At 46.3% G+C, this 13,392-nt stretch overlaps 1 protein-coding gene across 3 annotated transcripts in view; it reads right to left on the reverse strand.

The window, feature by feature from the left end:
* Positions 1-6,318: 6,318 nt before the first annotated feature.
* Positions 6,319-13,392, reverse strand: part of St3gal2 (ST3 beta-galactoside alpha-2,3-sialyltransferase 2) — a 56,520-nt gene continuing 49,446 nt past the window's right edge. For 2 of the 3 annotated variants that reach the window (XM_008822982.3, XM_029558588.1), the window contains 4 exons: positions 10,773-10,952; positions 9,126-9,171; positions 8,757-8,876; positions 6,319-8,188 (listed from right to left, as the gene is read on the reverse strand). In XM_008822982.3, the coding sequence (XP_008821204.1) occupies positions 8,015-8,188; positions 8,757-8,876; positions 9,126-9,171; positions 10,773-10,952 (520 nt within the window). In that variant the 3' untranslated portion in view covers positions 6,319-8,014. Of the gene's footprint in view, positions 8,189-8,527; positions 8,588-8,756; positions 8,877-9,125; positions 9,172-10,772; positions 10,953-13,392 lie in introns of those variants that run through there. The other variant, XM_008822984.3, reaches the window with a different exon arrangement.

Below are 13,392 nucleotides of genomic sequence, written 5' to 3' on the forward strand. Positions count from 1 at the left end.
AAAAAGGCATGAGGGGTGGTCTGGTTGGATGCTGCTGAAGAGATGAAAGGGTTTCTCTCTTTTTCCAGAAACAGGGTCTCCTTATAGCCCCAGCTGTCCTGGAACTCACTATGTAGACCAGGCTGGCCTTGAACTCACCAAGATCGGCCTGCCTCTGCCTCACAAGTACTGGGATTAAAGGTGTGCGCCACCACGCCCGGCCAAGAAACCTAGTTTTGTTACAGCTGACAAAGCTTTGTTTTTCCTAGTACTATAAAGTATTCCAGTGGGGCTAGAGAGATTGCTCAGCAGTTAAGAGCATTAGCTGTTCTTGCAGAACACCTGTGTTTGAATCCCAGCACCTACGCGGTTGCTGACAATCCTCTGTAACTCCAGTTCCAGGGGATGTGACACCCTCTTCTGTCCTCTCTGGACATTGCATGGCATGGGTGTACTTAACACACATGCAGGCATAATAACACTCATAAAATAAACAAAAAATATAGTATTTTAGAATATACTATTTCCTATAAAGCTGGGTTTTGAGCAGTATATTAAAAATTTTTTTTTATAAGGGTGGGAAAGTGGCTCAGTGGTTAAGAGCACTAGCTGCTCTTGCAGAGGATCTGGGTTCAGTTCCTAGGACCTATATGGCAGCTAATAACCATCTGTAAGTCAAGTTCCAGGGAATCTTGGGCTCCCTCTTCTGAACTCCATGGCCATTGCATCACATGCGTCCACTTACACGCAGGCAAAACACATAAAATAATAAAGATCATGTCATTAGCTGGCTATGTTGGTGCCCATATCTCACCAGTGTAGTATCCTCTTGAGCCCAGGACCCAGGGATCTAGGCTGCAACACAGTGAGTTCCTGTCTCCAAAGGGAGAAAATTGTTTGGCTTGTCATTTGGCTGTGATGGATTTTGGTTCCATCGAGGGTGAGTACAATACAGCTGTGAGTTTATGGACCAGAGTTCTAGCCTGAGCGAATGGATGAAAACAAGTGAAAGACATCATCCACTTGGGGAGGTAGTGCAGGATGCTGTGTGCACACAAGCATAGGTGCATGGTACAGCTGGGTGGGAAGGCAGTGGTAAAGGAGGAGTAACAGTTAAGACCAGCTCTGACCCACAGAATAGTGACCGAAAGGCAAAAAAAAAAAAAAAAAAAAAAAAACCATCTCAAAAACAAGGCAGAAGAACAGACATGTGGTGCATACCTTTGATCCTAGTGCTCTGGAGGCAGAGGCCAGCCATGGGCACATAGGGAGACCCTGTCTTGATAAAAAACAAGATACTTCTGTGAACTAGTAATGGGAAAAAAATGGGTGAAGCTGAAAGTGCTGGTCTTCATTTTGGAAGTGTGCTGGCTAGTTCAGAGTTGCCCCCCAGTGTAGAAAGCGGGGTCACACCTTCCCTTGCATTGTGGCTGGAAGGGAGACAATTGTTAAGAGAGAGAAGAGTACAAATCCCAACTTGAAACAGTAAATGACACCACCTCTACTGTCCTATCCTTGACTAGAGGTCAGTGGACCTGGCTATGAACTGGCAAGCAGAGGGCCAGAGAAGCCAGCTGCAGTGGGCAGTCACTCATCTCAATGCATTGTGGGCAGAGAATATTGGGAAGAAACCCTTTAAAATAAACCTGAATGGGCCTGTGAGAGCTCTTGCTGTGCAAGCTTGACAATCTGAGTTTGATCCCTGGAATCCACATAGGAGCACCCACATAGGAGCAGAGGAAGAGCACTGACTCCATAAAGTTGTTTTCTGACTTCCACTGCTGCACCATGGTGTATGTGCACAAATGTTCTACACACACTGTAATAAAGTTGGAAAAAAAATCCCTGAAAACTAGATGTATAGGTCAGTGGTAAAGCACTTGCCTAGGCATGTGCCTTCCTCCAGTACTACAAACAAAAACATGAAAACTAAAATCCCAAAGGCTTAGAGAGGTTTGAAGCTATGAAATATTGCAAAATAGATAAAAAAAATTCTCCCTAGACAAAATTAATTTTAGGGCTGGAGGTAGTTCAGTGCTTAAGGGGGCTTACTGTTCTTGGCAGAGAACCTGGGTTCAATTCTCAGCACCCACAGCAGGAGGTTCACGACTGCCTGAAACTCCACTTCCAGGGGATCCAGTGCCCTCTGCCTTCTGTGAGCATCTGCACAGCTATGGTACATATAAATGTACCATACACACACACACACACACACGTTTAAATTTTTAAATTTAGAGAGCTGGAGAGATGGCTCAGTGGTTAAGTGCACTGGCTGCTCTTCCTAGAGGACATGGGTTCAGTTCCCAGTATCTACATGGTGGGTAACAATCATCTTAACTCCACTTCCAGGGGATCTGATGCCCTCTTCTGGCCTCTGAAGGAACTGCATGCATGTGGTGCACTTACGTGCAGGCAAAACACATAAAACAAATATTTAAATTTTTCAGAAATGGTCTGAGAAAAAGCATGTGTGTATACTCAAAATGAATGTCACTTTTTTTTTTCTTTTTTGGCACTTGGAACATTTTTTAATAAAATATTTTTATGTGTATGAGTGTATTGCCTGCATGTATGTGAGCACACCTGTGTCATGCAATGCCGAGGTCAGAGAGGGCTTTGGATTCCCCTGGAACTGGAGTTAAGGACAGTTCATAGCCGCCATGTGGGTGCTGGGAATTGAACCCAGGTCCTCTGCAAGAGCAGTCAGTGCTCTTAACTGCTGAGCCATCTCTCCAGCCCCTGTACTTGGAACATTTTAAGCACACGCTTTCTCACTGAGCTACTCCACTAACCCCCTCATCTCGCTTTTTTCATCTCACTAACTTTTTATTTGTATTTTAGTTTTTGAGATGGAGTCTCACTATGTAGCCCTGGCTGGCTTGGAATGGTCTATGTAGACCAAGCTGACCTCATGCCTGCTGCTGTCTCCAAGTGCTAAGATTAAAGGTGTGTACCACATGCTGGACTTCATTTCACTTTTTAGAAAAGAGCTTAGGTTAGAGTCGTCGTAACCCATTCCAAAGGGCCTGATTGAATCACTAAGAGCTTGGGCTTGACCAGGTTGCACTACAGGAATTGATAAATGAGATAAATTGGGTTTTGTTTTGTTTTTTTTGGTCTTTTTGAGACAGGGTCTTCTGTGACCCCAGCTGGCCTGGCCTGGAACTCACAGAGACCCCCCTGCCTCTGCTTGCCAAGTGCTGGGACTAAAGCGATGTGCCACCACACCCAGCAAATTGGGGGCTTTTTACAGAGCCAGTTTCCAGAAGATCTGACACCCTCTTTTGACCTCTACAGGCACTGTGTGACATGGGTGCACTTCCATACATGCATGCATAACACACATAAAATAAAAATAAATTAAAAAAAACTTTAATCTAGTGCTGGGGGTGGTGGTCTATATAGTGAGTTCCAGGCCAGCTGGAGCTACAGGGAGACTGTGTCTCAAAAAGACCCCCCCCCCCAAAAAAAAACCTTTATTCTGACACTACATTGAGCCATCATGTGTCCCCTTAGGCTGTTCTGGTGAACACATACAACTTTTTTTTTTTTTTTTGAGACAGGATCTCCCTGTACCCTCAGCTGAACTGGAACTTGCTATGTAGACCAGGATGTCCTCAATCTCACCTACCTCTGCTTCCTGAGTGGTCACATGTTCCATCCCCAGTACTACATAAACTGGGCATGGTGGAGCAGGACTTAGTTCTAGTACCTGGGAGGTAGAAGCAGGAAGATCAGGCTTTGAGGCTGGTCTGAGCTACATGAGATCAGTTCAAACAAAAAAAATAAATACAGCTTTGGAATCTGCCATCTCATAGGAAGGAATAGCTCTTTAGTACTCTGCCAAATAGGTCATTGTCAACTAGCTAATGAGGCATGTGCCTACCTTACCCCAGGCCAAGAAGACAAAGGCTTCCATCTGAAGAGCCCTCTGTAGTAGACACTGCATATTGTTTTTTCCAGATAATGTGCCTCTCCCTCAAGATTGCACATCCCTAAAAAACTGAGGCATGGTCACTGAACTTGTTTGGCAAAAGCCTAACACACTAACTTCAAGTTCCCTTTTCTCTGTCCCTGACACCAGAAATCCATTCTCTGGGGCTCCATGGTACATATCTTGAATGATAAGCAGAGCCTCAAATAGAATTGTTTCAATGAGATGTGAGCTGCTGGTTCAAGTTGAACCTAAACACCCCTGAGCCCAGGCTGTAGCTGATTCTATCTAGCCATCCTAAGGCCAACCCTGAGAGTTGGTAGGGTCCACTCCTGTACAAAAATTCTGAAGCAATTTCTCGTATTTCAGCAGAGAGGGCAGTCTTCCATCCCAGACTTACATTGTGACAGAAAGAAGTTATACAAAGACCCAGAGGGGAAGAATGCTGTGGAGATCAGGAAGTGTCTGCTCACTAGATGATTAAATAGCATACTTTCTCCTCCCGAGAAAGCTGTAGGAAGGAACTGTAAGCTCACACAAGCAATGGGAATGATTATGGCTGTAGATAAGGAATCTAACAAAATGTTTGGAATACCAGAAAATGGATGAACAAATTTCATCTTAATAATGGAAACTAGAAAGCATGAGAATAAAAAGTCCAAAAACCAGCTACAAAGCTGATGAAACATTTAACATGCATTTGAGTCTATAAAAAAGCTACTACTAGGGCTGGAGAAATGGCTCAGTGGCTAAGAACAGGTTGTTCTTGCAGAAGACCGGGGTTTGAATCCCAGCACCCACATGGCAGTCTAACTCCTGTTCCAGGGGATCCAACAGCCTCTTCTGTCCTCTGCAGGCATTGCACGACACGGGTGCACTTAACTACATGTCGGCAATACACGCATACACATAAAATAAAAATAATAAATAAGAGGGCTGGAGAGATGGCTCAGCGGTTAAGAACACAATGTCCTTGCAGAAGAGCTGGGTTCAATTCCCAGCACCCACATGGCAGCTAACAACTGTCCTTAACTCCACTTCGAGGGGATCCGACGCCCTCTTGTGAACTCCGCGGGCAGTGCACGACTTGGGTGCACTTCCATACTTGCAGGCAATACACGCATACACATAAAAATATTTTTAAAAAATAATACAAAGCTACTATTTTTGAGTTTTTTCATGTTTAGTTCAAAGATCAATTTGGCATTTATTTTGGTGAGCAGTTTAAGGAACGGATCCAACATTATCTTTTCCCATTGGTTATCCTACCAAAATTTATTTAAGCATTCACTTTTTCCTTGGTGATGTGCAAGGCTGAGGGGTGTCTGTTCCCTTAGTGAGGCACTAGTAGTAGCACTTGAAGCAGGATGAAGGCTGTGCTGTGGTGGCATAATGGAAACAGAAAAGCACATCAAAGGGATGCTAAAAGCTATTGCAGTGTGATAGTAATTAAGAACTTTGGAGCGGGGGGGGGGGGGGGGGGAACAGGAGTCTTTAAAATGCCAAGATAGGAGACAAATGGGGGAGGTGAACAGGAGTCTTTCCCTGCTCCCTGTGGTTACCTAGGATAGAAGACTGTTTCCCAAAACTGCAACATTCCCCGTAACCTTTGCACCCATTCCTCACAGGAGTATAAAGATCCCCAAAAACTTGAGGTGGGGGTGCTGACTCCTTTATGGAATGATCCGTGTATCAGTCCTACTAGCAGAGGATTAAAACTCCCTCTATTTACCTGACTCTGGCTACTGGTCTGATTTTTCTAACACTTTGAGCCAGCAGGAGAATGTCAATGCCAAGAAAACTCCAGAGATGAGCTCACCCCAGAGACTTGGGGACAGCCCAGCTTTGAGGGTGCTGATGTACCAAGCCCAGAACAGGAACCTCTACTAGAGGCCCTGTATTTATGAAAGAGGACATTTCAGGATGGCCTGTGAGAGAAGCTGCTGCCAGGATTCTTTCCAAATAATTCCTCTTTGGGGGACATCTGAAGGGAAGCAGTGAGGTTTTTTTGATTAGTTTTTCTTTAGAGACAGTACTTCATGTAGCCCAGACTGGCCACAGACCTGTTCTGTATATAGCTGAGGCTAGCCTTGAACTTCTGATTTTCCTGCCTCAGGCTCCCAGTTCTTGGCATTACAGGTGTGCCACCATGCCTGGCATAATGAATTGATTTTAAACCATAATACAACACTTTGTTTGGGGGAACTTCAGAGAGCAGAATTCATGAACAAGGTTTCTCAGGTATAGGAGGGCATCAGGGTTGTTTGTTCCAGTCATGTTCCCCCCATATACATCTGTGACAGAATGTTTCAGAACGGTTTAGAACACATGAATGATTCTGTGGCGTTTTTTTCTTTTTAATTAAAAAAAAAAAAAAAAAAGAAAAAAAGAAAAAAAAATTTCAAGGTTTAAATAACTGTAGAAGGAGATCTAGGTGCTGGGACCTACCTTTCCAGAATGGGGATTAATGATTTAAAACAAAGAAAAAGAAATAAATTATTCTGCTCAATACTGTTTGGCATAGTTTTTCAACTTCTCATCAAAGCAGCCTCTTCAGAAAGCAGAGATGAGACTGGCGAGAGCGAAACGGCTGGTGCCTTGACTCTGCAAGGTGGTTGGAGCCCTGAGAGGTCGTACCACAGCCCCCACCCAATGCACCCCATTCTCTCCACCCCTGCTTCTGGAACTGGGAATAGACTCAAGCTAAGTTCCCAATCTATTCATTTCTAGGGGTGCCCACTGCCCCACTCTAACCCTCATCTAACACTCTCTCCTGAGAGTGGCTGTCCCCCAACCAGGAGGCTGCTTGGTGATGTCAATTCACTAATGGGGAATACTTGGGTCACAATATTGAGAAAGGGAGTACTTTCACTTTCTAGGGCCTGGGAGCTTCGCAGTGGCCCTTTCTGCCTGCTGAACTTCCTCAGATCTCGCTGGAGTAAGTCATATAAGTAGTTTCCAGTTTTGCCACCTGGTTCTTGGCTCCCCAACCCTTCGGAGCTGGAAACGGAGAGCGGGTTAGAGTAGGCAGGTGGGCTGGGCTGGGCAGGACAGGGGTGTGGGCAGGAGAATGCATGCGGGGGCAGCCACAAATCTGCTCTTCCCCAGCAAAGCTCCGAGCCATCCACAAGGCCTGCTTAGAACTGTCAAGCAATCTTGTGTGGGCAGCCATCCCTGGCAGCTTAAGGTTAACTAAAGTATGAGCCCCAAAGCAAATCCGACCTCCAAGAGGCTGTCTGCTCCTCTTTGGGGTGACAACGAAGGAAAAAGGTGCATGCAGGAGCAGCTGGGCTCCCCTCCCCAGCCTGCTGTCCACAGTGCTGTAGTGTGTGTGCTGGATCCGGGTGTTCTCGCGTTTCTCCAGAGCAACAGGTGGGCTGGGGAGGAGGCCCAGGGCCCCAGGAGAGACAGTGGGGAGGGGGAAGGGCACACGTGAGAAGCACCTTACGTGGGACGCGGCGGGGCTTCGCGGCCCCTGCCCTGTTCCTAACTTCCGTTTTGGAATTAATCCCTAGGCGAGGTCCACCCTAGTGTGGGGTGAATCCAATTTCCTAGATCTGGGGAGCCACGAAACGCCCTGGACAGAGGCACCGCGTGGGCGGCGAGGAGGGTTTCACCGTGACCGCATTTCTTTGGCGGGCTTCACTTACCCATCTAGGCCTGAGGGGGAAGGAATGTGCAGTTTGAAACGCTGGGGTCTGGGGACATCAGCTCCTCCCTTCCCGGCTGCCCCTGGCTTCCCCGCCGCTTCCCGCCACAGCCCCAAGCCAGTCCAGCAACAAGGGACACTCCTATCCCAAAGCCGGAGAGGAAGGGAGGGGATTGAGCGGCCAACAGCCCGCCTCCCAAGGCCAGTGATTGGTGGAGACAGGTCCCAGCGCCGGAAGTTCCCCTTGAGTCGTATGATTGGCTGAGAAACAGAAGCCCCGCCCCCCATAGCGCTGGTTGGTGTTAGGACCGGGCCGGCCTTGTGATTGGTAGGCGGCTGCAGGCGCTGGCTGTGCCGTGGCGTGACTGGTCCAGACCGCAGCCCCACGTCGTTCCACGTGGCCTGGCGGTGCCCAGGACAGCAGGGCTGGAAAGTTCGCAGTGAGGTCCGACTCAGTTCCCTCGATAGACCTCGATCTTGCTGGCCTTAGCCAGCATGTCGATGATGTGGGCTTCGAAGTCCGCGTCGTGCACGCCTGTCTTCCGGAACTCGCCCGCGTACCGGTTGTTCTCCCAGTAGTGGTGCCAGTTGCCTCGACTGTCGGCCCCGAACCCGTACACGTTCACCTACGGGCGAGGGCGGCGCAGGTCACTGGGCGTCAGGGACCGTGGTGGAGGACACCCAGAGTCACTCTGTCCGTCTGTCTGTCTGTCCGTCTGTCTATCTCTCTGTGTCTTCTTGAGGGCCTTCCTGTAGCTCCAAGTGGCCTGGCCTATGTAGACCAGGCTAGCCTCGATTTCATAGAGATCTGCCTGCCTCTGAGTGCTGGCATTAAAGGTGTGCACCACCACAACCAGCCATAAGTTTAACCCCCCCCCCAAAAAAATTAGGAAATGTATGCCAGGTGTGGTGGCATATACCTTTAATTCCAGCGCTTGGGAATCAGAGGCAGGGGGATCTCTGTGAGATGGAGATCAGCCTGGTCCACATAGAGGTTTCTAGGCCAACTGGGGCTACAGGGAGACCTTGTCTCAAAAAAAAGACCAGGAAAAAAAGAAAAAGAAAAAGATTAGGAAATGCAAAGTCTAATTCACATGGTTTACAAAATATTTTGAGAGAGTCACTGCTATGATAGGAGAAGCTCCCTCTGTTCTATGGCCCTATTTCCCCTCCAGTCCAGGGCCTACTACCCACCTCATCACACACATGCAGGGCGAAGAAGAGCACCAGCATCCCTGTGGAAGGGTACCGCCCATGATGCTCTGTCCACCTGTCATGAATATACTTGAAGAAGGCTGGGTTGTAAATCTGGACCTGAGAGGGGAATAAGAGACACATAAAGGTTTGGAGGCCTGAGCAGGCTCTGAGCAGCTTCTAACGCTCCCCAGTGCTTTTTCATTAGTCTTAGGCAGGGGCTTTGTTCCTGTGGTTGGTGCTGGGGTCAGGCATACTAACAGGCAGAGATTTTGAGTGTCTTGGAAGGACATGAGGTACTCTGTACCTTGGGTAAGCCCAGCACCATTTACATGGAGGAGAGGTGAAAAGAGGAGGCAGGGAACTTACCTTTTCCTTGTCCACTCGAAGGAAGGACTTCACTGGAGCATAGGTGCTGCAAGCAGACAGAAAAAACCACTGCAGATGGCCCAAAGGACCCAGCAATACCTCTCCTCCCCATCAGGACCACATGGTGGCAGTCTCACAACTTCCAAAGTGATCTATTTCTACTGCATGTTCATCACTTCAGAATAGTGATCAGAAACCTTCAGTGGCTCCCATGTCATACAAGATAAAATAGAGATATTTTAGACAAGTGACTTCTATCACCCAGGCTCAATCTTTCTTCCTCTAACTGTCTTCTGGAAATGTTACACTTAGATTAGTTGATCATCTGAAACTCACCATGTTTGTGTAAGTCCCTCTGCTCAGTGACCCTCTGTGCTTCCCTCAGACTTGGCCTGTAGCTAGTGCCACCTCAGTATCCCTGGCACTGCATTGCAACCCTACAACACTGTAGCCCTCCCATCTCCTAAATACCCTAAAGAACATCCTGAAGTAGGAAATTAAGTTTTGCTTTATTTTTTTAAAACAAGGTCTGATGGATCAAACTTGTTATGTAGCTAAGGATGACCTTGAACTCTTCAAAAAAATTTTTTTTGATTGCTTTATTTATATTTTATGTGTATGAGTGTTTTGCCTGCATGCAAGTGCAACCATGTATGCAATGCCCAGAGAGGCCAGAAGAGGGTTCCCCTAAAACTGGAGTTATAAATAGTTAGCCATCATGTGGGTGCTGGTAACTGAATGCAGGTCCTCTGCAAGAGCAGTCTGTGCTCTTAACTGCTGAGCCGCCTCTTCTAGAGCCCAACTTCTTGAACTTGGGCTGAACTTGAACTCTATAGCGTTGGTATTAGACATGTGCTACCAGGTTTTTGTGGTGCTGGGGATCAAACCCAGGGCTCTGCATGCTAGGCAAGGAACCAACTAAGCTATATCCACAGCCCAGAAACTGCAACTTATTTTTCTTATTAAAAATAAAAAACCCACATGGTATTAAAAAATAAAAATATGGCTGGGTGTTGAGGCACATGCCTTTAATCCCAGCACTTAGTAGGCAGAGGCAGGCAGATCTCTGTGAGTTCAAGGCCAGCCTGGTCTACATAGTGAGGACAGCTGGGGCTACAGGGAGATCTGTCTCAAAAAGACAAAACAACAATATGGAGCCAGATGTGGTCATGCATGCCTTTAATTCTAACACTTGGGAGGCAGAGGCAGGCAGATCTCTGTGAGTTCAAGGTCAGTCTGGTCTACATAGTGAGTTCCAGTCCAGCCAGGGCTGCATAGTGAGACCTGTCTTTAAAAAAGTAAAACCAAAAAACCTTCATGAATAGTTCCTTACTGTGATGGAAGAGCTATCCCAAAGAAAGGTCTTAGAAAAAAAGAGTTCCACAGTCTGGAGCTGCCTCCTGGAGAAACCAAACCCAGTGTGTATGCTCATCCTATTTTGCCACTAGTACACCAGGTGGTACCATGTAGGAAATGACACAAATTAAGCTATGCCTTAAGCTAACCTTCCATTTTGAACCCTCCTTCCTCTCTAGTGTCCCTTGGCCAAAATATTCAATTAAAGGAATTCCACGATCTGTACATAGGGAGAGTCATCCCAAGGAGGTCCTGTCACCCATATTCTATTCAGCAAGCAAAGAGGCTCACAATCGGATCTGCCCTGTGGAGAGGGCACTGGCAATCCACAGTAGGTCCAGAGCTTTGAAGGGCACCAACACGAAGCTGACATTGGCAGGCAAGTTCTTGGCACTCTCAGGATACATAAAATGGTGGGTGGTTCGGCTGCCAACATCCTGCTCAAAGCCCACAGTTGGTGCCTGATTCATCCTGCAGAAAAAGAGGTTGATGTGAGAAGGAACGACCATGGAAACTGGTACAAGATTTTTAGAGGATAATTTGGCATTCTCCATTACAGTGAAAATGGAAGCTGGGCATGGTGGCTCATACCAACAGTCCCAGCATTCAAGAAGCAAGTTGGAGGCCAATCTTGGCTACATAGTGAATTTCAGGCTAGCTTGGGCTACAGAGCAACACCTTGTCTGAAAAAATTTAAAAATTAAAATGATCGCTAGATGTGGTGGCACATGCCTTTAATCCCAGCACTCAGAGGCAGAGGCAGGGGGGTCTCTGTGAGTTCAAGGCCAGCCTGGTCTACATAGTGAGTTCCAGGACAGCTGGGGCTACAGGGAGACCCTGTCTGAAAAAGACCAAAAAAAATAAATAAATAAATAAAATGATGTACATTCTGACCAATTCTACTTCTATATGTTTATGCTACAGAAATAGATGCTAAGTGTAAAACACTAAAACTGTTCAGTTCATCCAAGAACTAGTCAGTACATCTGTAATAGGCACCTTCTTGACCATAGCTACACCATGTTAAAGTTTAGGCTGACTCCGATTTCTGAAATTATCAGGCAGTTGGCCCAGGATATGGGAACACATGCAAGCTGGACCCTGGTTGTCTTGGGAACAGGTCAGAATGTCCTAGAGTGCTCCTGCTAACTGCTGATATATGACTTCTGTAGGTTATGCTTGGCTTGCTTCTGCAAAATAGTAATTTTTGGTTAATAGAATAGAAATTATTAAGGGGATTCTCCACCTGTACACTTGGGAACTTAAACTTTTCACTCCTGGTTATAGTTTCTCTATACAAAAAGAGTCCCACAACATTTAAAGGTTCCTAAGATAAAACTGCTATACAATAAAACCTCCCTAGAGAGAACTTTGTGACCAGTAAAGGCAATGTAAACAATAAGATTGATAATGTCAATTTATGAAAGAGGAGGATGCTAGTTCCATGCAGATGGGGGATTTAATTGCATTTTCTTATGTATTTCCTTGGTAATATTTCCTCAAGCTTAACATTCAATGATTAGCTTCTGTATTCTGCTTGCTTGCCCAGTAGCGAGTTTAGTATAAAAGAGCCAAAGTGCTTAGGCTCGGGGCTCTACGGAAGAATGTAGCCCAGCCTTAATAAATCTTTCTTTTCTCACCTTTCTTTTTGTCTGTTTGGGGCATTTGTGGATCCCAGAGTATAAAATTTTGCATGCATGTTCATATACGTGAATACCATGCAGGTATCAGAATGGAGTAAGCTTTAAATGCTGGGGTTTTGTTTTGTTTTGTTTTTGTTTTTTCTTGTTTGAGACAAGGTCTCCCTGTAGCCCCCGCTGGCCTCGACCTCAATCTCATCTCACAGAGCTCATTCTGCCTCTGCCTCCCAGCTGCTGGGATTAAAGGTGTGTGCCACCACATCCAGCCTAATTTTAAATGCTGGTAACAAAAAAATCCAAGAGCTATTCAGTGAAAAATTCCAGTGGCAGGAATCCACTTCCTTTGTTCTTCTTTTGAAAAGCTTTAATTACTTATTTATTTGTTTTTGTGGTGTGTGTGTGCACATATGCATGCCACAGCACACATGTAGAGATTAGAGGACAACTTTTGGGAGTTGGTTCTCTCCTTCTACCATGGATCTCCAGCCTTGGCAGCAGGCACCTTTACTCTCTGAGCTATCTCACAGGCCCCTTTGTTTTGTTTTTGTTTTTGTTTTTTCTTGTTGTTGCTCTTTCTGAGACAGTCTCATGTGCCCCAGGCTGGCCTCAAAGTCACTATGTAGCTGAAGCTGAAGTCCATCTCCCAAGTGCTGAATACCACTATGAATACCACTATGCCCAGCTAAGGCTCCCTTTTCTGGTGAATGTCTTACCTCAGAGTTGAAATAGCTTGAAATACAAGCCTGCTGGTCTTGTTTTTTACTGTGCCTGTTTATGAGGACATACTTATCTCCTTATCCCTTGCAGAATCATGATTACCACAGAAATGTGACAGTAACCTGGTCCTTCACTATGGCACAGAGACCTGGGAGGGAAGGAGCACTCCAAGTACATCCCCAGTTTTTATGCGAGCTCTATAAAACTAGTATAAACATTTCCTGTCAAGGTGGCTGGCACCATTAGACTTCCCGTGGTGATGGGGTACCTATGCTCTCTTCTTCCTGCTCTGTACCCTGTAATAGGATGGTGGCAGAGCAGGTAGGGAAACCTGCCTGTGGCTGGAAAGAGCAAGCAGGCCATGGAAGAACTGGGTTGGTGGCATTGGTCTGGGCAGGAGCTGGTATTCAGGTTTATGTCAAAGAAGCAAACTTCATCTCACTAGAGAGACAGATCAAACCAGCCTTGCAGGCTAAAAGGCTACCTAGGTTAAAAATGAAGACATGGGATTAGAGAGATGGCTCAGTAGTTTAGAGCACTGGCTGCTCTTGCAG

This window comes from Nannospalax galili, unplaced genomic scaffold (genome assembly GCF_000622305.1).
Source record: "Nannospalax galili isolate Female #2095 unplaced genomic scaffold, S.galili_v1.0 scaffold568, whole genome shotgun sequence".
In the NCBI taxonomy this organism is placed as follows: Eukaryota; Metazoa; Chordata; class Mammalia; order Rodentia; family Spalacidae; genus Nannospalax; species Nannospalax galili.